We start from the raw sequence: 27548 nt of genomic DNA on the forward strand, positions 1-27548 counted from the left end.
GTGCGCTATAGCGCGTATTTGGGGCGCGATAGTCGTGTGTTGTGCAGTTTTTTAGGTAGCCGCGATAGCAGAGAAACGTGATAGCCGAGTTCGCGATAGCCGAGGGTTGAGTGTATATATACATATATATATATATATATATATATATATATATATATATATATACGTATATATATATATATCAGTCACTATGCGACCTTCATATCATCAGTGGAGAACCGCCAGCAAGGTGTCCCATACAGCTGCTGCTGCACCTTGCTGGGAGCGATAAGCACCGCCTGCCACGCGGTGACGTTATCTCTGGTATCCACTCATCATATGGAGTCGACCTGGTTGCGGTTGGGAGTTACTAATAATGGTATCTGTAATCTGGTTCTCCAACCTAATGAGCGGACAACATGACGTCATCGCCATGCACGTCCGCCTTGCCTGCAAAGTTCCAGAGGAACCATCTAGCAGTGCGTCATTAGGGATTATAAATACAGATACTGTCACAAGTGCATGCAAAACTCACAGTTACCGACCTGGTTTCGCCCTTGTTGGGGCTTCATCAGGGCAACGCAGTGAGGCTTTCCATACACTTGTAACTCTGTGACCCTTTCGGTTTTTATATCAGTCACTATGCGACCTTCATATCATCAGTGGAGAACCGCCAGCAAGGTGGTCCTGCAATTGTATATTGGGTCATATATATATATAATGAAATGAGCCATGTCCCATAGCATATTTGTGCTCAAATGTGGTGCCCCATAGATTAGCGTGGCAATTTTGCATTTGCCTGATATGCATATATGAAATTTTCAACAGCACATAGGACAGCCAACAATCCAACATGCACACAAAAACACGATCAAAGCATGCAAGGTATAATTAACTAATTTAACTAGAACAGCCATCAAAGACACAGACCAAATTGAGAATTATGGAAGAAAATAAAGAGTTCCCAAATATAAACCATTCGTTGCAGTTTGGTGATCATTTTTCTTGTTAAAACATCAATTGTGTGGTGTTACATTTTGGTGCATCAACATAGTCATTTTGTCGCCATGTTGTCAATGCACAACCTCCCATTCTCAACATTTGTGGCAGTGAGTGATGTCCATTCTTCCTTCGGTTTTATTTTGCCCTCCTCTCTGTCATTTTCATCCTCTTCACTCAATAATTTACCCATCATGAAATTATTTTCAGGTTCATTTGTACCTGTGCCATAAATTACCATGTATTGTGTGATTACATACCATGTGATGCTGGCAGAAAACATAATGCAAACACCAAACCTGAAAGCAAGAAATCAAAACATTATTCATAAAAAAGCATGTGTGTGTGTGTGTGTGTTTGTGTGTGCTTGTGTGTGTGCGTTTGTGTGCGTGTGTTTGTGTGTGTGTGCTTGTGTGTGTGTGTGCTTGTGTGTGCTTGTGTGTGTGTGTGTACTTGTGTGTGTGCTTGTGTGTGTGTGTGTGTGTGCGCTTGCACGATTGTATAACATGTCACATATAATATGTATGTATTTAATATACATTACAAGTCACGTATATTATGTGAATGTGGGACATGAAGAACACTATGAAGAGCTTTTTATTGTCTATCCATGCTGTGGATAATTTTGTTCTTCTTGTATTCCAAGTTGAGTAGGAGGTGGTCTATCATTCTCTAACATCCTCTTTTACATCCCTTCTGTTCTAACTCTCGGCCTCATTCTTGTGTCAGGTGATGGTATGTCATTTCTGTGATGATTCCCGTCAGGAGTTTGTACGTTGCTGGCAGACAGGTGAGACAGACAGGTCGTTACTTGTGAAGTAGTTGGGTCTCTTGAAGTAGTTCAGACCTTGGGATGAGGAAGGTATCACCATCTGTGAGCCACTCAACAATTACCTCCTCCGTAGTGATTGTGGAGAGCATCTCGTTGCTTTTGCCAGAAAATCTGAAGCCCATCTGGGCCTGGCTTTTCAAGTTTGGCATTTTTGTTAGTTGTCTTCTTTGTTTTTCTTCATAAAATATCACTGGAGGCTGGAGGTATTTCCCTTGGGGGTTTGGGGAGGGGGGAAGGTTTTGATACATTTTGCTTTTGCTTCCCTAATTCGTCGTATAATCTTTTCGGGTTATTTTCAAACATGTGGTTTTGTTTTCTCTCTTTGTTGACTTTGTCTAGTTTTTTTTTTATCTTTCTTGTTGTCATTTCCATGTTTGAGTTTGCTTTCAGCAGCCATAACCTCTCGGTCTTTATCAGCAGGTCCCCCGCTACAGCGGGAGGTGGGGTTTTACAATCGTGTGTGTGTGTGTGTGTGTGTGTGTGTGTGTGTGTGTGTGTGTGTGTGTGTGTGTGTGTGGCCAGGCTGTAACTTTTTTTTTTACTATTTGAGCTTTTGTCATCAGATTTTCCACGAAGCTTTATTGTGAGAATATGGAGAAGCCAAATGAATGATTTGGTCAAAGGGTCAGTCACATAAAATCTCAATTTTCATCCAGTTGACATGAAATTTTTAAGAATTTGCATATTGGGTCACTGCATTGGTTCGCCAATCAAAAGCCAGAAGGCGATTGTTTTTATAAGATCAAAAGGTCAAAGGTCAAGTTTGCGTAAAATCGTCGATTTTGATTGAGTTGAAGTTTAAGCAGGGTTTGCATATTGGGTCAGTGAAGCCTCTTGATTTCGTCTTTAGGGTGACATAGTCACTTTTTCGGTCTTCGAGGCCGGCCGATAGGCACAGTGTGACCAGAAAGGACGAGGTTCTCCTGACCGCGTGGCCCTCGACTCGGTGGGGTTTGTCCGCACAACGTGGGCGCATCAGGATGAACTTTAGCCGGGGAGCGTTTGGGCGCGTGGCGCATTTGGGCGCCCCGGTCTGATACTGCCGCCCACGCGCATATCAACGTGTGAGTGCACGTGGGTCCCGGCGGTCCCACTGGCCTAGCGCTACCATGTTTAGACAGCGAGATCCGTCCCCGGGCACCGGCACCTACTCCCGGAAGTCGAGAGAATAGCGGCGCCAGGCACGGTAGGACACCCGCGGAGCCCCGGCGGACCAGGGACGCGCGAGCCTACGCGTTAGCGTGCTACGGCGGAATCAACGGCTTCGGCCACTCGGCCCGGCCGCACCGGAAATGAACTGGTTCGACGCCCGCGCTAGAGAGGTCGCGGGCGACTGAGATGTATTAACAAATTAGTTAATTAATTTGAGACGTCCGATTTCTAGTGTTTGGAAATTTGGAAGAGCTTGACCCTAGCCTTTCCCTTGCGAGGGCAAGGAGGAACTTAACACTTGACACTTAAGCTTAGTTTGGGACGGCCAGTGTGGAGTGAATGGTTTTATCAAGTGGAGATTCATAAAGGTTGCCATAAAGTTTGATAAAGGTTGTCATAAAGGTTGTCATAAAGGTTGTCATAAAGGTTGCCATAAAGGTTGTCATAAAGGTTGCCATAAAGTTTGATAAAGGTTGTCATAAAAGTTGTCATAAAGGTTGTCATAAAGGTCATAAAGATATGACGTCATAGTTATGACTATATGACGTCATAGTTATGACGTCATAAAGTTATGATGTCATAAAGGTCATAAAGGTTTGCATAAAGGTTGTCATAAAGGTTGTCATAATTCATAAAGGTTGTCATAAAGGTTGCCATAAAGCTTTGCTTTGCTTCCCACAGCACTCAGCACACCTAAGTTACCTTTAGTTGATATAACCTACAGTTTGAATTGTCCACCGGCACAAACAGACACTCACCTTGCAAAGTGTCATATTTGTTTACCAATTTCATCGACGTCCAAAAAGAAACTAAATTCGAATTTGAAAAAGCCTGAAAGTTACTATGTCTGATCAATTTCATTATCGCAACATAATCTAGAAACTCAACAAAAGGTATTCAATATATCTGTACACCTGCACACATTTTAATGTGAATTAAATTACTCATGGTGGAATATGGCGAATGTATCCTGAGAATATGATAGAAGACGTTTTGTTGCATCGTTCAAACAGTTTAAACACTGAAAATGAAACTGAAGCCTTACCGAGTGAGGCGATGGACGTGGCTGCCATTGGGAATTTCATGTCACCTGTCGAACAACAATGAGCAGAAAAATAACTGAAATAATTTCAGTATAGTTCGTTGTGGGTGGAGAGAAGGGGAGTTATTGGTCTTGCCAGAGTCTTCATTGTATTAAATTAATTAAAATTAATTAAAGAACATGATTGCTCTCATGAATGCAATATGCACGGATATGATTAACCATGTTCTTTTAGCATTCCCACCTGAACAACTATGACGTCAATCGGTAGAGAGCATACCTCCACCAGGCGGCTGAACAGTTTATGTTTTGTATCCACCGATAGGCCGGATCTGGATTTGGACCTAAACCAAACCGAATCAGCTTGTTATTGTCACCTGACCAACTCATCCAGCAAGTTTTGTTATAATCCGTCCACAACCTTTTATAGATAACATGATTATATATATATATATATATATATATATATATATATATATATATATATATATATATATATATATAGTGTTTTTGTCCTATCTCTCAATAGTGAAGAATCACTGAGAAAATTCTCGAATGTGCATCTTCACCGAAATGGAATCGATTCGTCCTTGTCAGACACACAACCGATCCTGCAGGTTTCGTCCAAATCTGTCCACAACTTTTTGAGATATCCTGATAACCCTAACAGACAGATGTGAAAACATAACGTCTATCCACCTTTGGTGGCGGAGGTAACAAAATACATGAATTGATCCTCTCATACACCTTATTCTTACCCGCATCCCTTGTTTGTCCATCTCCGTCTATTTTGTCCGTTCGACCCTGCTGTTGATGTTTCCCCCTCTTTCTGCTGTTCCTTTTGGTTCTGTTGCGTCCTGATCAGTTCTGTGTCCTAGCTCTTCCACGAGCCTTGACTTTGGAAACAAAAAAGTCAAAATTTTAAACAAAGCATACCATAGGCAGGGTCTCTTCTCGAAGGTGACACTCTGCGGTCTTCAAACTGGCGAGGAACTCGCTTATGAATGCTGCCTGTTTATGACCAGATCAGTGACAAACAAATGCAGCCAATGCAAAATGCTGGAGGGCAGGGTACGCCACACATACCTTGAAAGAGAGGAACAATGCAATATATGTCTCTTGAGGGCAAGTACTGCTATTGCAGGATAAACATCACCTCTTGCATCAACCTCAAATTTCTACATCCAGGCAAAGGTTAAAGATAATATGGGGCTCACCATTTCAACTTCTGTGTTTTCACTGATAGACTGTTTACTTGCAAATAAACTTGTGAAACATTTTAGGATGAACTGCTTCAAAAAAACCTTCATGAACTGGAGGAGAGAATAACCAATGTACGAACCAACATTCCTGAAAATAGCAAATGTGCCAGTCCGATTAAGGAAATGTGGAGGTTTAAAGAGTGGTGTATAAAACCTCACTGGACACTCTTTCATATACAGTTTGTTTCCTTCAAATAGGTTCATAACTAAAACATCTTCAACAATTTAAGATTGGGTATTTACTTATCATACACCCTGTAATTTTATTTATTGATTTCTTTATTTATGTTGAAGGCTCCATTAACAAATTATATAGTCCTCATTGAGGACAGGACTAAAATAAAAGAGCTGCATTGATAGAAAAGTGTAGAAAGAGAGAATAGTCTCAGGTTTTTGAGGAAGTAAAAAATCTGCTTTTTGAAAAGGGGAAGGTTGTAAGTGTTTGGAAATATATGGGAAGCGAAAGAGTTCCAGAGTTTGGTATTGGAGGGGAAGAAACAAACATCATAACAGACGAGCCTTGAGTAGCCAATGGCCACAATAATCATGCGATGTAGTGGCTTGTCGTGTATTCCATGGTCTCACTAATGGCGGAGGTATACAAGCAGAAGGTTCTTGGGAGCATAAACCGAAGTAATATCTGTAGAAAAGAGAAAGGGAGACAACTTTACGGCGTAATTCGAGCAGGTCGAGTTTTGAGGTCAGATTGGGAGAGTTGAAAAGTCGGATTGCTTTGGATTCAATTCTGTCCAATAAGAATGTTGAGCTAGAACCTCATCAGATCCAGATATGAGAGCGGTACTCCATACAAGGACAAATCAATCCTTTATATAGTTGAAGTAAGTTCCCCAAGGCAGTGTTTTGGGCCCTGTGCTTTTTCTGGTCTTCATCAATGATCTCTCTGACTCTCTTGAAAATCCACTCTATCTCTTTGCTGATGACTCTACTCTCTGTCGCTCCATTCCTCATCCCTCAGATCGGCAGTCTGCAGCCTCCTCACTCTCTGCAGACCTGGACAAAATCACAGACTGGGCAAACAAGTGGAACATGTCTTTCAATCCTGACAAATCTCACACTCTTACAATGTCTCTCCGAAAAGACTGACTGGACAACCCTACCATCCACTTTCTGAATAATCCTCTCCAAGACGTTCTGTCACTCAAGCTTTTGGGTCTCACTATCTGCCATGATCTTTCCTGAGAAAACCACATTTCAAATCTGGCCTCCAAAGCCAGTCGCCGACTGGGCATCCTCCGTCGTGCGAAGTCCTTCCTTGGCACACCTGAGCTCCTTACCACATACAAGGCTTTCATCCACAGCTTTATGGAATACTGCTCTCCCCTCTGGGCTGGTGCTCCTGCCTCACACCTAGCTCGTCTTCACGCTGTTGAAACCAAAGCGTTCAGAATCATTGGAATCTCCCGCGATGAAGCTAACTCCAAGGGCCTTTCACTCACTCACCGCAGGCAGGTTGGTGGTCTTTCCGTCTTCTACCGACTCCTCTCTGGCCTTGCCCCCCCCCCCCAGCTCTCTCTGGGCTCTGTCCCCCAAATATTCCTACAGGTCGCAAAAGATCTGCCTGCAACCCTCTTATGGTTAAACTGCCAAAATCAAGACTTTCTGCTCACCTTCACTCCTTCATTCCTCTTTTCTCCCGCCTCTGGAACAAACTCCCTCACTCTCTTCAATCCCACTGCACCCTCCAGGTCTTTAAAACAGCTGTTCACCACCATCTCTTATCTTCCCCCATCCAAAACCTTGATCTTTTCTACCCCTGTTAATTCACCGCAGATCCACTTTGAAATACCAACTTCTTTCCTGGAAGTTCCTTCAAGTTCTGATGTGCGATAGAGAAGCTGATGGAAAACGTGAAAGATGAGGAAGTTGTTGTGGTAGGAGGAGACCTAAATGGACATGTGGGAAGGAGTATGGACGGTTTTGAGGGAGTTCGTGGGGGTTACGGATATGGTGTGAGAAATGGAGAAGGTGAAAGGATTTTGGAGTTTGCTGTTGGAGCTGCTTTGTTGATTTTGATTTATAATACTCAGTTCCAGAAAGAGGATAATAAGCTTGTTACATACACGTCAAGTAGGTCGACGACAACCGTTGACTACCTGATGGTGCGTAGGCGAGATAGGGGGCACCTCCGGGACACAAAGGTGATCCCGGGGGAGGAGGCTGTTTCACAGCACCACTTGGTTGTCTGCGACATCAGGGTGAAAGGTGCAAGGAAGAGAATGACAGAGATCTGCAATCTGGTGGTGAAAGAAGGCCGCATTCCAGTGGTTTGGGAACTGAGTACCCTCGTCCCTATATACAAGGGGAAAGGTGACCCTCTGGACTGTGGCTCGTATCGAGCGATAAAGTTATTGGAGCATGGAATGAAGGTATTGGAAAGGGTGTTGGAGAGGAGGATAAGGAAGAAAGTGAAGATTGACGAAATGCAGTTTGGATTTATGCCAGGAAGAGGAACAACAGACGTGCTTTTTATTGTGAGGCAGTTGCAGGAGAAGTACATGGAGAAGAGCAAGAAGTTGTTTCTTGGGTTTGTTGATCTGGAGAAAGCATTTGATAGGGTTTCACGTGAAGTAGTGACATGGGCATTGAGGAAGTTAGGAGTGGAGGAAGGGTTGATCAGAGTAGTGATGGCAATGTACGAGAGCACGCACAGCTGTAAGGACAAAGGACGGGAACAGTGGTGAGTTTGAGGTGAAGGTGGGAGTGCATCAGGGGTCGGTACTAAGTCCACTACTATTTGTAGCTGTGATGGAGGTGCTGGCTCGGAACGTAAAGGAGGGTTTACCATGGGAGTTGTTGTATGCAGATGATCTGGTGTTGATTGTAGAAAGTATGGGTGGACTGAAGGAGAAGATGCACAAGTGGAAGGAATGTATGGAGACAAAAGGTCTGAAGGTGAATATTGGAAAAACTAAGGTGATGGCAACTTGTAAAGCATGTGGTGAGGTGGAAAGAACTGGGAAGTGGCCCTGTGCTGTGTGCAGGAAGGGTGTCGGAGTGAACTCCATTCAATGTACAATGTGCGCTGAGTGGGTTCATCAAAAATGTAGTGGTTTTAGAGGGTCATTAACCAGTGTGGCAGCTACATTCAAATGTAAGGTGTGCACAGAGGGAGCTGCAGATGGAGGAAATGTTGAGTTGGATGTTGGAGACGGCGTGAATCTGGAAGGTGTGAAAACATTTTGTTACCTAGGAGACATGCTGAATGGAGAAGGTGGTTCAGACTCGGCAACGGTTGCGAGAGTGAGATGTGCATGGAAGAAGTTTCGGGAACTGAGTGGTGTGCTGATGAGGAGGGGAGTGTCGTTGAAGCTGAAGGGAAAGGTGTATGCTGCATGTGTGAGAAGTGTTATGATTTATGGGAGCGAGACATGCGTAATGAACGTAGAGCAGCAACGAAGGCTGGAAAAGGTGGAAATGCGAATGTTTCGGTGGATGTGTGGAGTATCGTTGAGAGAGAGGAAGACAAATGATGAATTGCAAAAGATGATGGGAATAGAGCCTGTGATGGATGCTGTAAAGAGGAACAGGTTGAGATGGTTTGGTGATGTGTTGAGGAAGGATGAAAGTGACTGGTTGAGAAGAGCGATGGAAATGAATGTAGAAGGAAGTAGAGGACGGGGAAGACCGAGAAAGACTTGGCTAAAGATGGTCGAAGAAGAAATGCGGGCAAGGGGGTTAAGTGGAGATGCAGAAAATAGGGCAAAATGGAGAATATTGTCATGGGGACCGCAAGGCTCACCCCCGCTCTTGCAGGGAAAATGGCCTTAAAATGCCTGTTTTTTTGTTGTTGTTGTTTCCCGGAAGTCCTTGCAGTGTCCTTGTGTTTTATACTTCTCCCACCCCCCCCCCCCTTCCCACGCCTCCTCCTCCCAAACCCTTTCCCTCCCACAGATCTGCCGATGTCCCTCCTCTCAAATGTTGTGTTTGTGTCCTTCCCCCTCTCTCCTCGTCTTGTCTACTGCTCCCTTAATTATATATTTTATGTGTCTGTTTGATTTTTTTTGTGTGATTAATGTTAGCTCTTTCACGAGCCTCGATCTTGTATACCAAAAAAAACAACCCTAACTTGTATGTATATATATACGTGCGTACGAACACACACACACACACACACACACACACACACACACACACACACACACACACACACACACACACACACACACACACACACACACTATATTTGTTTGTGTGTATGTAGGTGTGTGGGTTATCATCTTCTCTCGTTTGAATGTTTGGTTTTATCAACTGGAAGTTTTTATAAACTGGGATTTTTATCAACTGGGATTTTTGCAAAATATGTTGATCAAAGTTTGTTGACTGTTATGGGAAATAAAACGTTGCTCACATTTCAGACATTAAGCTCATCATCCTCATACCCGAAGGAGTAACATATGTAAGGTGAGTTTCACTTTGCTTCCCACAACAGTCAGCACACCCCAATTACCTTTTAGTTGATATAACCTACAGTTTAAAATTTTCCACCGACATCCAAAGAGAAACTAAATTGGAATTTCAAAAAGCCTGAGAATGTCGTCGAGTCTCCTCGGGCAATGATGGCATTACCTTTCTATGGCTGGTACACACAGGTAAGCGTGTGGTATAGACAAGGGGTTGCCACTCCTCTCCGTCCCTCTGCCTGACGTTGGGGAATTCACCCTCTTCCGCCCGTGCTGTTGGAGTCGACTGGACTCTCATCCACCAGATGTGCAGAACCATCTGCCATTTAAATCGCATGGCTGCGCAATGTTACCCTGGTAATGGGGGCTGACAGGTACTACACCTTGCCCACAGGTGACCTGGGGTTATGCAAGGCAGGGGAATCCATCTCCCTGAGGTATCTGAAGACCCTCGCATACCCGAGAATGACTACCTGATCGATCAATTTTATAATCACAACATAATCTAGAAGCCCAACAAAATGTATTCAATATATCTATACACCTGCACACATTTTCATGTGAATCAAATTACTCATGGTGGAACATGGTGAATGTATCCCGAGAATGTGATAGAAAACGTTTTTTTTCATCTTTCAAACATTTGACCGTTTGCCCTTCACGTGACTCGTGGTGGTCCCTCTCGGCTCTCCCCGCGTTGGTATTTTTGTGCACATAAGATTGTTCACGGTTCTGTTTAAATATTATTTAAATATGTATAACCTTTCCCCTTCAGTGTTTTACTCAGTGGTATTTTACAACACGCTGTTTTTCTTCCTATTTAAAAGGCTTTTCTCAATTTCCTCTCCAACTCATTCCACCTCAAAAAAAAGAAATTCAATATCTTATACGTCTCCCTCACTACATGGTCTAAATTCACATTCATTCCATCCCTCCTCCATCATTCTGAACCGGATTGCTAACTTGAAAATCACAACAAACCCAATTTGTTTTCAATGTTCGTCTTTCATTAATCATCCACTTTCTAAACTCCCCTCTTGCCCCTCCCATCCAAATCCCTCCCCTTGCACCTACACTCCTAAACTCCCCCCTTGCCCCGCCACTCTTAAACTCCCCCCCTGCCCCTCCACTCCTGAACTCCCCCCTTGCCCTTCCACTCCTGAACTCCCCCCTTGCCCTTGCCCTCCTAAACTCCCCCCTCACTCCTCCCCTTCAAAACTCCCCCCCAACCCCTCCCATTCAAATCTCCCCCCCCATACCATTCCTCTCCAATTCTCCCTCCTCCCCCCTCCTCCTCAAAGCTGCCTCCTCCTCACTTCGTCTCCCTTCTATCTCATACCTCCACCCCCCCCAACCTTCTTCTTTCCTCTGCCCCCCCTCAAACAACCCCTCACTGTGCCTCATCCCTTCACCTTCAAACCTTTCATCCTCCTCATCCTTCCCTTTCTTGGAACTCTTCTGCAATCGCTGACACACTAACAACTGCTCTCCCTACCTCCCCCTCTCATCCTTCATCTTACCCTACTCCTCCCCTCCCCTGTCCTGTACCCCATGCTCCCCCTCTCTCTTCATTAACGGTATGGACCTCAAACATTCGGGGCCTTCGCTCAAACCTGACTGATCTCTCCATACAGGTTGCTTCTGACAATCCAGACTTGATCTGCTTAACAGAGACTTTCCTCCTTCAAGATGTCTCTGATTCCTTAATATCTCTGCCTGGTTACTCCCTCCTCCGGTATGATAGACCTGAGCCTCGGCCTGGTGGTGGGGTGGCTATCTTTATCAAAAACTCTCTTCCTCACTCTCCTTGCACTGCCCTCTCTCCTCCTCACCCCCAGGAGTACCTCTGGCTATGGCTTCCTCTCCGCTCCCACCTTTTGTTCATATGTGTTCTGTACCGTCCCCCAAACAGTGATGACTCCATCTACATTTCACTGTCTGACAACATGGACCAACTTCTATCCACTCATCCCAACTCTCTCTTCCTCATATGTGGTGACTTCAATTGTCATCATGCCACCTGGTTGGGTGTGGGTTCCTCTCTCACCAGTCATGGCACCTCAGCAAAGGACTTCTGTGACTCACTGGGATTGACACAATCTGTCAATTTCCCGACCCGGATCTCAGCCAATGGAGTATCTTCTCTTCTAGACTTGGTTATGCCTAACTTCCCTGCTAATGTCTGCTGCTCTTCTTCTGCTCCAATCGGTTCTTCTGATCATGTGCTTGTCAAAGTGGACATCTCTCTGGCCATTCTCAGAGAGCCTCCTCAGCGTCGACGAGTCTGGCATTTCACTCAGGCCGACTGGGACGGTCTTCAAGCAGCCATCAATCGTCTGGATTGGTCTCCCATCTCCACTGCCTCTGACATCAATTCTTCCTGGGAATTCTTCCAAAGCAAACTGATCTCTCTCATGCACAGATTTATCCCATCTCGCCTTCAGTTGTCTTACCCTTCCTCCCGTCCATGGTACACTGAATCTTGTGGTGAGGCAGTTGCCCTGAAACAACTTGCCTTTGCCTCTTGGAAGGCTAATCAAACTGAAGGAAATCTCAGTTCCTTCCACCAAGCTCGGAACAAGTGTGTGTCTACCCTCAGGAGTGCCAGGAAGCACTATCTCTCCTCACTCAAGAATGAACTCTCAAACCTGTCTCCTTCCTCCAAATCCTGGTGGCGTCTGGTAAAATCCGTTTCTGGTGTTTGTTCCCCCTCCATCCCCTCGCTTACCTCAAATGGCCACACAGTTGACATCGCACGTGACAAAGCCGAATGCCTCAACTCTGTGTTTGCCTCAAAATCCTTAGTCCCAAACCCATCTCTCTCTGTTCCCACCTTTCCCAGTCGAACCAAACTGCTCCTGGACTCTGTGACCTTCTCTCCTGACAAGGTGGAGGAGTTTTTGTCAAACCTCGACTCTGATTCTGCAACTGGACCAGATGGCATCAGCCCACGGGTCCTAAAATCCTGCTCTGCCGCTCTATCTCACCCTCTCTCTGTTCTTTTCACCCTATCTTTTGCTCAAGGTCATCTGCCAGCATCCTGGAAATCAGCAAACATTACCGCTTTACACAAAAAAGGTGCAAAAACAGATCCTTGCAACAACAGACCAATCAGCCTGCTCCCAATTATCAGCAAAGTCATGGAATCCATCATTGCTTCGGATATGAAATCTTTCCTCTTCTCCAATGGCTTGATCTCTGATCATCAATTTGGTTTCAGACCAGGTCACTCTACTCTGGACATGCTGCTTCTGCTGTCTCAACAATGGATGGAGGTCCTCAATGCCAAACAGGAAATCAGAGCTGTCTCCCTTGACATATCACGCGCCTTCGATATGGTCTGGCACCCAGCTCTGCTCACCAAACTCTCCTCCTATGGTATCCATGGAAATCTCCATGCATGGCTTGCGGACTTCCTCTCTGGTCGTAGTCAACGTGTGGCCCTGAATGGATTTCTCTCATCGCCCCTTCCCGTTCAGGCTGGAGTTCCCCAAGGCAGTGTGCTGGGCCCTGTGCTTTTTCTGGTCTTTATCAATGATCTCTCCGACTCTCTGGAAAATTCTCTGTATCTCTTTGCTGATGACTCCACTCTCTCGAGATCTCTCGAGATGACTCCACTCTCTCGGGGATCTCGCGAGATCTCGGAGACGGTGGGAGGGATTTTCGAAGCTCCACACGGTCTCCACGTTTTTCGAAGTTAAGTCTGTTCACAATTGTATTTTGTCGAAACTGTATTTATCTTTCGGTGTGTGAAGTTATTGTGTGCAACTTTGGTTGTTTCTCGGTGTTTATCTTTCATAAATTGATCGTCTGTTTGCCGTGTCGTGTCTTGAGACCTTGTACAGTGTGCACTGTACAACCTTGAGGCTTTGTTTTTCTCTCAGCGGTCCGTCGTTTGTGATCCAATAACTTTCGTTCTCTGTATTCCCAGGCTTTTCACCCATAGCCTACTTCCTTGTGTAAATCTCAACTCAAAAAAAAAAAAAAAAAAAAAAAAAAAAAAAAAAAAAACATTTCCTTCTCTGTTCTCATTCGTTTATTCATTCTTATTCGTTCGTTCGTTCTTCGACCACGTGTTTCTCCCCCATTTCCCCAGATAGTTTTCACTCATTAACCTTCAATGTTTACACTTTCCCCTCAAGTTATGTATTCCGTCATATTTTATAACACCTTTTTATTCTTCTTCTTTAAAAGGCTGCTTTCGACTTGCTCACCAAATCAATTCATCCCAAAAAAAATATCCATCTCCTATAGTGCCTTTTTTCTACATTCCCTAAACTCTCCTGCACTCCATCCTCCATCCAGCGTCCTTAAACGTATTTTTAACTCGAAGGTCACAAGAAACTCATTTTGCAATAAATGTTCGTTTCCCATAAATCGTACACTTTCAAAAATCCAATCTCACCCCTCCCCTCCAAATCTTCCCCATAACCCCTCCCCTCCAAATCTTCCCCATCACCCCTCCCCTCCAAATCTTCCCCATCACCCATCCCTTTCAAACCTCCCCCCTTGCCCCCTCCCTCCTAAACTACCCCCTCACCCCTCCCCGCCAAGACGCCCCCTCGCCCCTCCCCTCCTAGACTCCTGCCTCACCCCTCCCCTCCAAATCTCCCCCATATCCCATCCCTTTCAAATCCCTCCCCTTGTCCCTTCCCTCCCAAACTCCCCCCTCACCCCTCCCCTTCAAATCTCCCCACCCTCATTGCTTCTCAATTTCCCCCCTCTCACTCCCCCTCCTCAAAGCGTCCTCCCCGCTTCTTCCCCCTTCAAACTCTCACCTCCATCTCCCCCAACCTTCTGCCTCGCTCTTCCCCCTCCTCAAATAACACCTCATTGTGGCTCACCCAATCACCATCAAACCTTTTGTCCGCCCCATCCTTCCCTTTCTCCGAGCTATTCTGAAATCTCTGACACACCTTCAACAGCTCTCCCTATCTCTTCCACCTCTTCCACATCTTACCCTACCCCTCCTCCCCCCTGTTCTGTATCTGATGCTCCCCCTTCCTCTTCATTAACGGTATGGACCTCAAACATCCGGGGCCTTCGTTCAAACTTAACTGATCTCTCCATACAGGTTGCTTCTGTCAAACCAGACGTGATCTGCTTAACAGAAACTTTCCTCCTTTATGATGTCTCTGATTCCATAGTATCTCTCCCGGGATACTCCCTCCTCCGGTATGATAGACCTGAGCCTCGTCCTGGAGGCGGGGTTGCTATCTTTATCAAAAACTCTCTTCCTCACTCGCCCTGCACTGCACTCTCTCCACCTCACCCCCAGGAATACCTCTGGCTACGGCTTCCCCTTCGCTCCCACCTCTTGTTCATATGTGTGTTGTACCGTCCACCAAACAGTGATGACTCCATCTACATCTCGCTGTCTGATGATATGGACCAACTTCTATCTACTCATCCCAACTCTCTCTTCCTCTGCCGCTCCATTCCTCTTCCCTCAGATCGGCAGTCTGCAGCCTCCTCACTCTCTGAAGACCTGGACAAAATCACAGACTGGTCAAACATGTGGAACATGTCTTTCAATCCTGACAAATCTCACTCTCTTACTATGTCTCTCCGAAAAGATCGACTGGACAACCCTCCCATCTACTTTCTCAACAATCCTCTCCAAGAAGTTCTGTCGCCCAGAATACCTCTGGCTACGGCTTCCCCTTCGCTCCCACCTCTTGTTCATATGTGTGTTGTACCGTCCACCAAACAGTGATGACTCCATCTACATCTCGCTGTCTGATGATATGGACCAACTTCTATCTACTCATCCCAACTCTCTCTTCCTCTGCCGCTCCATTCCTCTTCCCTCAGATCGGCAGTCTGCAGCCTCCTCACTCTCTGAAGACCTGGACAAAATCACAGACTGGTCAAACATGTGGAACATGTCTTTCAATCCTGACAAATCTCACTCTCTTACTATGTCTCTCCGAAAAGATCGACTGGACAACCCTCCCATCTACTTTCTCAACAATCCTCTCCAAGAAGTTCTGTCGCTCAAGCTTTTGGGTCTCACCATCTGCCATGATCTTTCTTGGGAAAACCACATTTCCAAGCTGGCCTCCAAAGCCAGTCGCCGATTGGGCATCCTCCGTCGTGCGAAGTCCTTCCTAGGCACACCTGAGCTCCTCACCACATACAAGGCTTTCATCCGCAGCTCAATGGAATACTGTTCTCCCCTATGGGCTGGTGCTCCTGCCTCACACCTAGCTCGGCTTCACGCTGTTGAATCCAAAGCTTTCAGAATCATTGGAATCTCCCGCGATGAAGCTATCTCTGAGGGCCTTTCACTCACTCACCGCAGGCAGGTAGGTGGTCTTTCTGTCTTCTACCGACTCCTCTCCGGCCTTGCTCCCCCAGCTCTCTCTGTGCTCTGTCCCCCAAATATTCCTACAGGTCGCACAAGATCTGCCAGCCACCCTCTGATGGTTAAACTGCCGAAATCTCGGCTCTCTGCTCACTTTCACTCTTTCATTCCTCTTTTCTCCCACCTCTGGAACAAACTCCCACACTCACTTCAATCACACTCCTCCCTCCAGGTCTTCAAAACAGCTGTTCACCACCGTCTCTTATCTTCCCCCATCCAAAACCTTGATCTTTTCTACCCCCCACTAATTCACCCCAGATCCACCTTGTTTGAAATTCCAACTTCTTTCCTGGAAGTCTTGGCAGTGTCCATATGTTTTATACCTCTCCCCCCCCCCCCCCTTCCCATGCCTCCCCCCCAAAGCCCTCTCCCTCCCACAGTTCTCTCGATGTCTCCATGTCTCCATTACCCTGCTCTCAAATGTTGTGTTTGTGTCCTTCCCCCTCTCTCCCCATCTTGTCTACCGCTCCCGATGTTATTTGTTTTGTGTGTCTGTTTGTCTTTCTGTGTGATTAATGTTCGCTCTTTCACGAGCCTCGATCTTGTATACAAAAAAAAAAAAAAAAAAAAAAAAACTGAACATGAAACTGAAGCCTTACCAAGCGAGACGATTGTTGTGGCTGCTATTGGAAATTTCGTGTCACCTGCAACACCTGTGGAACACGAATGAGCAGAAAGATAACTGAACCAGGTTAAGTATGGTCCCTTGTGGGTGGAGAGAGGGGAGTTGTCGTCATGCCAGAGTTTTCATTTAACGAATTATTCGTTCTCATTTTCCAATGACACGACTTTAGCAGATACAATATCTCTGCTGTTTACAGTTGATCTCTACTGAAATGTGCAGACTCCAGCACACCTGCATCGCATTGACGCATTCCATACTAAGTACACATCATGTACATGTCTTAAGACCCCAAGGTGTCATTCCCGAAGAGTAGGTGAGCTATCGCCGGCACCTTGAACAAATCCCAAATTCCTGCCCTAACTACAGCTGGGATGGCAATGGCAAACCACCCAGTATAACTAACCCTTACCCAGAAACTGCTTCGGCAGCACAGACGCTCTATCAAGATTTTGGTACCGCACATCAGAAGTGTGATTGGATTGTTATCTAGAGGATTCTTCATCATTACTGATCATTATGTTTGTTCTTATGTCTTTCAGACCGTGTTCATTGTTGAAGTTGCAATAAACCGCCAACTGGATTAACAAAAGAGAACTGGTCTTATTTATGAACACGATGCAAGTTGACCAAAGCCACGATGCCTGCTGTGGGATGCCCAATCGCCGGATGTGACTACACCACTGAAGACCTCGATCCTGCTATCGTGGCCGCACTCATCACTGCCCACAGTGCCATACACGCCCCAGGACATGCCGCCAAGGTTGACAAAGTCAAAAGGCCCACAATTGTCGCCGCTGGCTCCAGTGAAGAGTGGGCTTACTTCGAGTCACGATGGTCTGAATACGTCGATGCAACCAAAATCACTGGCCGCGATAAAGTAGTGCAGTTACTAGAGTGCTGTGAGGAACCTCTGTGCAAGGATCTAACAAGATCGACAGGTGGTAGCCTTTCAAACAAACCCATCGAGGTGGTAATGGCAGCCATTAAAAAAACTTGCTGTTCGCGGAGAGAACACTATGGTTGCCAGAGTAACACCACATAATATGCGTCAAGACCGTGATGAGACAGTGCGCAGCTTCGGGGCCGGCCTACGTGGTCAAGCGGGGATATGCAAATTCCGAATCAAATGCCCTAGTTGTGATGCTGAAGTTAACTACACAGAAGCGATCATGCGTGATGTTCTTACACGAGGAATTGCTGACCCTGAAATCCAGCTTGACCTCCTTGGTGACAAGAACCAGGACATGATCCTGGAGGACGTTTTCCAATTCATTGAGGCTAAAGAATCTGGCAAACGGTCAGCAACTACACTACTGGACACACACTCAGTGGAAGCAGCTAGCAGCACATCTCAAAAGGCCAAGCAAGTAACCATCAAGGACAGAAACGACCCATGCTCCTACTGTGGCAAAAAGGGACACGGGAAGAGCGCCCCAGCCCACGTTCGCAAAACAAAATGCGCGGCATACGGTCACAGATGTGGGCATTGCAATCGTGATAATCACATGGAGAGTGTATGTCGCAGTAGGAACAAACCCAAACGCACGAGTGCCTCTTCTAATAACAGTGAAAATGCTGTGTTTGATACCTTATGTACTGTCCACGTATCAGAACAACAGTCAAATGAAACTCTTAACATATCTGGGCATGAATGTAATGAGTTTGATAATGTTATTAATTCGGGTCGATCACGCAGTGAGCGTTCCATCACCCTTGACCACCATGTTTATGACAAACTCTCTAATACATGGATCAGGAAGGGTTCAAAACCTCAACCATTTGTTAGTGTGACTGTCAAAATCATGCGCGAAGACTACGCAGCCCTTGGCTTTGACCTTTCCACTCAGACCATGACTTGCCATGTCCCCGCGATGGCAGACACAGGGTGCCAGAGTTGCCTTGCTGGTATAAAGGTCATCCACCGCCTTGCTTTGCGCAAATCTGACCTCATCCCAGTAACCATGAGAATGCGCACTGCGCACTGCCAACAATGGAGGCATCAATATCTTTGGGGCCACTGTACTCCGCTTGTCGGGCAAAGACAAACGGGGTCAGGCTGTTGAAACTAGGCAAATGACCTATGTCACAGAAAGCTCTGACAAGCTCTTCCTCAGCAGAGAAGCCTGTGTCGCCCTTGACATCATCCCGGATAGCTTCCCCAAGATTGGTGTAGACCTGACAGCACAGCAGCTGGACGCAACAGCAGTCTTACAGGAAGACCCCACTACAGCGTGCCGTTGCCCTCAGCGTCGTCGACCCCCCACAACCCCCGACAAAGCTGCCGTTCCCCGCAACTGATGCTAATCGCATGAAGCTACAACAGTATCTCCTTGAATACTTTAAGTCAAGCACATTTAACACTTGTGAGCATCAAACATTGCCTCTAATGGATGGCCCGCCCATGAAACTGATGGTGGATCCTAATGCTGAACCAGTGGCACACCACACACTGGTACCAGTCCCACTACACTGGCGGGATGTGGTCAAAGCTGGGATAGACCACGATGTACAGTTGGGTGTGCTTGGACCAGTCCCCATTGGTGAACCCGTCACCTGGTGCCATAGAATGGTTGTCTGTGCAAAGAAGAATGGCCAGCCACGCCGCACCGTTGATTTCCAGGCCCTCAACGCCCATGCTACACGGGAAACACATCACACACCATCACCCTTTCATCAGGCTAGATCGGTTCCGAACGGTAAGAAGAAGACGGTCTTTGATGCGTGGAACGGTTACCACAGCGTGCCCATCTGCAAAGAAGACCGGCACCTGACCACCTTCATCACACCCTGGGGTAGATACTGCTATAAAACAGCCCCTCAAGGGTATATTGCGTCTGGCGATGGATATACAAGACGTTATGACGAGATCGTGTCTGACATCCCCAATAAGACCAAATGCGTTGATGACGTCTTGCTATGGTCTGACTCGTTGGCAGACAGTTTCTTCCAGGATGTTCAGTGGCTTGACACCTGTGGACAGAATGGAATCACCCTGAACCCTGACAAGTTTGTGTTTGGCGAAGATATAGTGGAATTTGCTGGGTTCGAAATAACTCCCAATAGTGTCCATCCTTGCAGGAAATACCTACACGCGATCCTCGATTTCCCAACCCCCAAGGACATCACAGATGTACGTTCTTGGTTTGGACTTGTCAATCAAGTGTCATACGCTTTCAGTATGGCTGGGAAGATGTTGCCGTTCCGGCAACTACTTAAACCTAGTACACCGTTTAAGTGGGATGAGCACTTCCAAGATGCATTTGAAGAGTCGAAAGCTGTCATTTCCAGTGAGATCGAGGAAGGTGTCCGGATATTCGACCCAAGCAAGCCCACGTGCCTTGCTACAGACTGGTCCAAGACTGGCATTGGCTTCTGGCTACTGCAGAAACACTGTACCTGTACCAACATAAAACCCTTCTGTTGTCACACAGGATGGAAAATCACACTCGTTGGCAGCAGATTCATCCACCCTGCTGAAGCCCGTTATGCACCAGTTGAGGGTGAGGCCCCAGCAGTTGCTGATGCCCTAGACAAGGCCAGATACTTTGTTCTGGGATGTGAAGACCTCATAATCGCTGTTGACCACAAACCTCTGCTCAGGATCTTTAATGATCGAAGTCTAGAGGATATCTCACACGCTCGACTTAGGAACTTGAAGGAGAAGACCCTGCGATACAGGTTCCGGATGGTCCATGTGCCGGGGATTAGACATCGTGCCACAGACTGCATCTCACGCCACCCTACTGGAGAGCCTGTGAAACTGACCCTCACTGACGATATGGCGGCCATTGATTCCACACCCATCATCCTGCCGCATTCCAAAACCCTCCTGAGTGGCTTGCGTAGATCAGCACCAGAAACCCCCGACGACTATGTTTCCACGTCTGCTATGTCCTCCCTCACCTCACTCAGCCTCAAATCTGTAACATGGGACAGGGTTCGAACCGCAATAGCGAGTGACAATAACATGCAGAGCCTTGTTGACCTTATCGAGTCAGGTATCCCTGAATTCCGTCATGAGCTCCATGGACCCCTACGCGAATACTTCCAAAGTCTACATACAATTGATGGTGTCATACTCTACGAGGATCGTGTCCTTATACCACCATCTCTCAGGGACGAGGTGTTAGCCGCTCTGCACGCTGCCCATCAAGGGGTCACCTCTATGACTGCGAGAGTCGAGTCTTCCATCTTCTGGCCTGGCATCGCCCCTGCCATTGCGGTCCTTCGTGCTGGGTGCTACCATTGTAATCGGATTGCGCCCTCCAATCCAAGTGCACCACCCACTCCTCTGACACCTCCAGATTATCCATTCCAATGCATGTGTGCCGACTACTTTCACTACAAAGGATGCAATTACTTGGTAGTGGTCGACCGGTATTCTAATACCGGTATTCTAACTGGCCGATAGTTGAGAGAGCCTCACATGGTGCAGGTGGACTCATCGCTTGCCTAAGACGTACCTTTGTCACATTTGGTATCCCTGATGAATTATCTTCCGATGGTGGTCCTGAATACACAGCTGTCGCTACATGTCAATTCCTCAAGGACTGGGGTGTACATCATTGACTCTCCTCAGTAGCTTATCCACATAGCAACTGCCGTGCTGAAGTTGGTGTCAAGACTGTGAAGGGTCTTCTCATGGACAACACTAGCCCTAATGGAGGCCTTGATACCAATGCATTCCAACGTGCACTGCTCCAGTATAGAAATACTCCAGACAGAGACACAAAACTCTCTCCAGCGGTGCATTTTGGGCCGCCCAATTCGAGACTTCATCCCAATACCACCTGGCAGATACAAACCCCATAACACCTGGCGTGGGACTCTGGCGGCTCGGGAGGAAGCACTTCGCAACCGCCACATGAGAGACGCTGAGCGCTGGTCTGAACATACCAAGAGACTCTTGCCCCTTGTTGTCGGCGACTCTGTTCGCATCCAGAATCAGACCGGGCCACACCCCGTCAAATGGGACAAAACCGGCATCATCATCGAGGTTCGCCAGTTTGACCAATATGTGGTAAGAGTTGACAGTTCAGGAAGGGTTACTCTGCGCAATAGGAAATTCCTGCGAAAGTACATTCATGTGCTAACACCCCTACCAAGATTAACGATAGATGGTGATATTGGAGTGCAGAGACCAATGGTTCGGCAGAACATCCCACACCCATGCATTGTGCACACCACAACCCCGGCCAGTCACAAGGAGGCTTGTGGCCCATCCATTATTAGTCCAATGCCACCGCAACATCCCACCATCAACTCTGACACCACTCCACCACAGCCACCTGATACGTTTCCTGTTGAATCACCCAGAGTCAACTGGAGCCCTCCTGGCCGCCATCAGCTCTTTGATGATGCTACATCTCCATCTATGGCTAAGTCATCGCAGGTAACTCGGCATATCAGTGCAGCGCCTCCAATGTCACCTCCTCAAGTCAGTGGTCCCAAACCCAATACGGTTACCACACGCCCTGCGCTTGACAAACCAGCTGCTGCACCCAGACGGTCCGGCCAAAGCACGAGCAAGCCTGCCTGGCACTCTGACTATGACATGTGATTCTGGCATTGACCATTACTGACATTGTGTTTGGTTTCTGGTTCACCAGTTCTTCAATTAGCTTCAAAGTTAGTTACATATATTCTTCATATTCTCAGTCTTTGTCATGCCAAAAGACACACATACTTGTTATACACTTATATTTTCCATGCCAAAGACTTGGGGGGAGATAGAGGATTCTTAATCATTACTGATCATTATGTTTGTTCTTATGTCTTTCAGACCGTGTTCATTGTTGAAGTTGTAATAAACCGCCAATTGGATTAACAAAGAGAACTGGTCAGAATCCCTAGACCGGTGTTTGCCATGCTCCACCTCCTACAGTTCTGGACCGACTACATCCAGACTTGCTGCATAGGATCAGTTTAACCCCATTTAATGGGGTTACCCCACTAATAACTGAACCAGGTTAAGTATGGTACCTTGTGGGTGGAGAGAAGGGGAGTTGTCGCCATGCCAGAGTTTTCATTAAACAAATTATTAGTCCCCTACCGGTGTACACCGGAGGGGACTATAGGTTTGCACTCCGTCCCTCCGTCTGTCAGTCTGTCAGTCTGTCCGTCCGTCACGCAAAGAACAGTTTTCCGGACTTTTTTTTTCCTAAACTCTTAATGCTAATGATTTCAAACTTGGTACATGGTTTCCTTATGATAAGGTACAGATCAAGTTCGAACTTCATGACGTTTCGATCATTTTTGACAAAGTTATGGCACTTTGAACTTTGGTAATTTCCCCAACAGTTTTCCGGACGAGACTGCCGGTAGGGGACATGCATTGCAGCGCAATACTCAGAATGCTTGTTTTTTTATTTATTTTTAGGAGCGATTAAGTGAGCCGTCAGTTGCCTATACACCGCCCAAGTATCAAAGGTATTCGTCAGAAAAACGTGTTGGATGCTTTGAACAAGGTCGCCTGTAGAGCCAGTACTGTGCTAGTGATAACAAGCATTCTGAGTATTGCGCTGCAATGCATGTCCCCTACCGGCAGTCTGTCGTCTGGAAAACTGTTAGGGAAATTACCAAAGTTCAAAGTGCCATAACTTTGTCAAAAATGATCGAAACGTCGTGAAGTTCGAACTTGATCTGTAACTTATCATGAAGAAAGCATGTACCAAGTTTGAAATCATTAGCATTAAGAGTTTAGAAAAAAAAGTCCGGAAAACTGTTCTTTGCGTGACGGACGGACAGACGATTGACAGACGGAGGGACGGAGTGCAAACCTATGGCTATAGTCCCCTTCGGTGTACACCGGTAGGGGACTAATAAATGGCAAAACAACCAAAATCAGTGACGACCCGCACTGTTTGTGTCAGGAATTCGTCGATGAAATCGCGAGGATGTGACGTTGACGATTGCAATATAAACGAAGTAAAGCATTTTGACAATAGAGACGATATGTTACTCATTTTCTAATTGGATATATTTAACTCACATTGTAACTCGATCACTCGGATAGAATAACAAGAATAATAAAATTATATTATTTCGATTGTTACCCTCATTCCGGTATCGCGTACGTCACCGTCAGGGATGTTGCACTTTCCCCGCCCCCAAAAATAATAAAATAAAATTGGTATATTTATAATTGAATATTTATTTTTAAAATTAATCCTTTGAGAGTTTGTAATATGTGTGCACATGTGGATTATAATAGTTGCCGTGAAACAATATATATTATCCGGTGAACCGGAAGTTATTCCCTGCGCCATATATTTACAAACATTCGAGGCGCCACTTGGCGCGGAGGCGGAATACTGCAGCTGGTGGTTTTGACCGGTACGATTCAGAATTGCGATTTAAAATTGCTTTGACGTGATGATGAAAACAATAACACCAAGGACCTTCTCTTTATACCTCAGCTTTGTATTCCTCTTGCGATTGTTATGCAGAATTCCGAAAGGCTACCCATGGCCATGGACCAGGCAGGTGGAGATCAGGAGTTCGTATTTGTAGCGAAACTTCACAACGTACGAAATTTTTCCAATGTACTGAGGGCTGTGCATTTCAAGGACCAGGCCGCATTCTGTGCCACTGCCAACGGCATTAAAGTTACGGTGGAAGACTCCAAATGCATGCAAGCAAATGCTTTTATCCAGGTACAGGTAGGATCGCAACGTGGGTCTCGAGAGATTGTGTAACACGTAGTTGCACTTGCTGCGGTGTATTTATTTACCCCGTGGGGATACTTGGCTCAAACAACCTCGCCATGGGAGTATTATTTGATTCTTGCAACTGGGGGTATTTGGAAGAAGAAGAGCGAATCCTTTCGCGTCTTCCGGCGCAGAGTGCTGCCCACTGATCTCTATACTAGCTGGATAGGAAGGGAAGCATCGTTTTTTGAAGCCATTTGTCCGCCATCTTTGTTCCCCCACGATTCCCCAAAACGAATGTCATTTACCGATGTAATGTGATTCCTCTTCTTCATTCAAATCGACCGCTGCGGTTTTTATAACCGGAAGCAGCGTACGATGGCATTTCATCAATCCTGTAATAATGCTTTTTCAACCCTGGAACGGATTAAAATCAATTCGGAATGGAATAAAATAAAGTGGGACGGTGGAATTTTCGTCGGAAATATGCTGATAATTAAATATTAAATTCTTTAAATTCCCTCTAATTAAATATTAAATAAATTAAATATTCTAATAATAAATAATTATATTAAATATTAAATAATTAAATATAATAAAATAAATTAAATTAAATATTAAATAATATTAATATTAATGTTAAATATTAATAGTAATTAAATATTCTTTAAAAATTTAAAGAATAGGAAAATAGGACTGTGTTTACTTTTTCATGGCTGATAATATAACATGGATCTGCAAAATAAATTGGTATGTCAATACTTGTATGCCATATTTGTGGTCAAGTGTTGGTCTTGTTTTGTTTTGTTTTTTCATTCCACTTGGCACAATATTCTTGCTGAAATGAGTACCATTGAAAATAAATTGCATCAATTTATCAAAGAATCAGAATCAGAAGAGTATAGTGAAAACAAATTTCTGAGTTGTACTTCTGGGCAGAGAAACATGATGGTCATAGTAAATATTTTTGTTATTCTCCTCCAAGACATGTCAGGATATTGCCAACAACAACAACAACAACATGCATTTTAAGGCCATTTTCCCTGCTAGAGCGGGGGTTAGCCTTGCGGTCCCCATGACAATCTTCTCCATTTTGCCCTATTTTCTGCATCTCCCCTTGTTAACCCCCTTGCCCGCATTTCTTCTTCCACCATCTTTAGCCAAGTCTTTCTCGGTCTTCCCCATCCTCTACTTCCTTCTACATTCATTTCCATCACTCTTCTCAACGAGTCACTTTTATCCTTCCTCAACACATGACCAAACCATCTCAACCTGTTCCTCTTCACAGCATCAATCACAGGCTCTATTCCCATCATCTTTCGCAATTCATTTGTCTTCCTCTCTCTCAACGATACTCTGCACATCCACCGAACTATTCGCATTTCCACCCTTTCCAGCCTTCGTTGCTTCTCTACGTTCATTACCCATGTCTCGCTCCCATAAATCATAACACTTCTCACACATGCAGCATACACCTTTCCCTTAAGCTTCAACGACATTCCCCTCCTCATCAGCATGCCACTCAGTTCCCGAAACTTCTTCCATGCACATCTCACTCTTGCAACCGTGGCCGAGTCTGATCCACCTTCTCCATTCAGCATGTCTCCGAGGTAACAAAATGTTTTCACACCTTCCAGCTTTACGCCGTCTCCAAGATCCAACTCAACATTTCCTCCATCTGCAGCTCCCTCTGTGCACACCTTACATTTGAATGTAGCTGCCACACTGGTTAATGACCCTCTCAGACCACTACATTTTTGATGAACCCACTCAGCGCACATTGTACATTGAATGGAGTTCACTCCGACACCCTCCCTGCACACAGCACATGGCCACTTCCCAGTTCTTTCCACCTCACTACATGCTTTACCACTTGCCATCACCTTCGTCTTTCCTATATTCACCTTCAGACCTTTTGTCTCCATACATTCCTTCCACTTGTTCATCTTTTCCTTCAGTCCATCCATACTTTCCGCAATCAACACCAGATCATCTGCATACAACAACTCCCACGGTATGGATATTGTCAGGATATTGCCAAATTATGATAAATTATAATTACAGAATATAAAATAGCAACATGTGTACACTGTATCATGTGTGTTCTATAATCTCACTGGTGCTTGAACAAAATCAGTTTGGACATCTGCTTCCTGACTTTCTCTCCAGTGATGGCTTCCGTCTCCTTTTTCCCAAGATGAAAGAGTTTGATTCGACAATAACAAGAAGCTGTTATCTTCACGAGGTTGTGAATGTGATTATCTTCCACTGCAGTTTCAAACTGGTGTGAGTGCAGTTCAGGAAATAAGTCCATATGAGAACAGTATTGCTCATAACAGCCATGGATACTGCAGCTGAAATTCCGGATCCTTGAGGAAGATTCCCATTTGTCGTCTTCAATAGTCATTGAAAACATTTCTCTGTTTCCAAGCATGTGGCAATGACGCTGGATGATGCTTTCTGGAGGACCCTGTGGTCTTTCATCCTCAAGAAATTATGGCAACTACCATCTGAAGTGGTAAGTGCTATCGCACAAGACATGCAGTCGATTCTCTTCTTCATCATGCGAACTACATATAGCCAGCGATGTAGCTAACAGCCGCCTCTTTGTGTTGTGAAACTGTTTCGAAGTTTGGCGTGTCAGTGTAGTCATGGTCATCTTGTGATGGTTGTCTGTCGATGATGTCATATTTGCGTGCAATGTTGATTGTCGATTGTGTAATGTTCTGAACTGGAAGAATGTCAGTGTGATGATCGAAGAGGGAACAGTTTCCAGTACCATTTTTTTTTACATGATGTCGCATTAGGAGGCGCTTGTAGGTCGACGGAAATTGACGAGCCGTAGCATTGTTGTTAAATCCTCCACATGAACGTACCAACAACAACAGCAACAGGCATTTTAAGGCCATTTTCCCTGCAAGAGTGGGGGTTAGCCTTGCGGTCCCCATGACAATGTTCTGCATTTTGCCCTTTTTTCTGCATCTCTCCTTGTTAACCCCCTTGCCCGCATTTCTTCTTCCACCATCTTTAGCCTTTGTCTTTCTCGGTCTTCCCCGTCCTCCACTTCCTTCCACATTCATTTCCATCACTCTTCTCAACCAGTCACTTTCATCCTTCCTCAACACATGACCAAACCATCTCAACCTGTTTCTCTTCACAGCATCCATCACAGGCTCTATTCCCATCATCTTTTGCAATTCATCATTTGTCTTCCTCTCTC

The 27548-nt window shown here is 45.6% G+C and overlaps 2 protein-coding genes across 11 annotated transcripts in view; one reads left to right on the forward strand and one right to left on the reverse strand.

The window, feature by feature from the left end:
* The window catches only part of LOC137432990 (chitotriosidase-1), a 337722-nt gene extending 313926 nt beyond the window's left edge, over nt 1-23796 (reverse strand). For 2 of the 8 annotated variants that reach the window (XM_068125359.2, XM_068125358.2), the window contains exons 1-5: nt 23735-23796; nt 16654-16707; nt 4941-5090; nt 4008-4052; nt 1239-1277 (exon numbers count right to left, since the gene is read on the reverse strand). In XM_068125359.2, coding sequence (XP_067981460.2) covers nt 1239-1277; nt 4008-4047 — 79 coding nt within the window. In that variant the 5' untranslated portion in view covers nt 4048-4052; nt 4941-5090; nt 16654-16707; nt 23735-23796. Of the gene's footprint in view, nt 1-1238; nt 1278-4007; nt 4053-4762; nt 5183-16653; nt 16708-22661; nt 22721-23670 lie in introns of those variants that run through there. The other 6 variants (XM_078783807.1, XM_078783805.1, XM_078783806.1 and 3 more) reach the window with 6 other exon arrangements.
* The window catches only part of RAD1 (RAD1 checkpoint DNA exonuclease), a 63900-nt gene continuing 39183 nt past the window's right edge, over nt 2832-27548 (forward strand). Inside the window, exons 1-3 of one of the 3 annotated variants that reach the window (XM_078783811.1) lie at nt 2859-2996; nt 22462-22647; nt 24128-24334. In XM_078783811.1, coding sequence (XP_078639937.1) covers nt 24146-24334 — 189 coding nt within the window. In that variant the 5' untranslated portion in view covers nt 2859-2996; nt 22462-22647; nt 24128-24145. Of the gene's footprint in view, nt 2997-22461; nt 22648-23926; nt 24015-24127; nt 24335-27548 lie in introns of those variants that run through there. The other 2 variants (XM_078783812.1, XM_068125362.2) reach the window with 2 other exon arrangements.

The sequence above is a fragment of the Myxine glutinosa genome, chromosome 8 (genome assembly GCF_964187855.1).
Source record: "Myxine glutinosa chromosome 8, kmMyxGlut1.1, whole genome shotgun sequence".
Lineage (NCBI taxonomy): Eukaryota > Metazoa > Chordata > Myxini > Myxiniformes > Myxinidae > Myxine > Myxine glutinosa.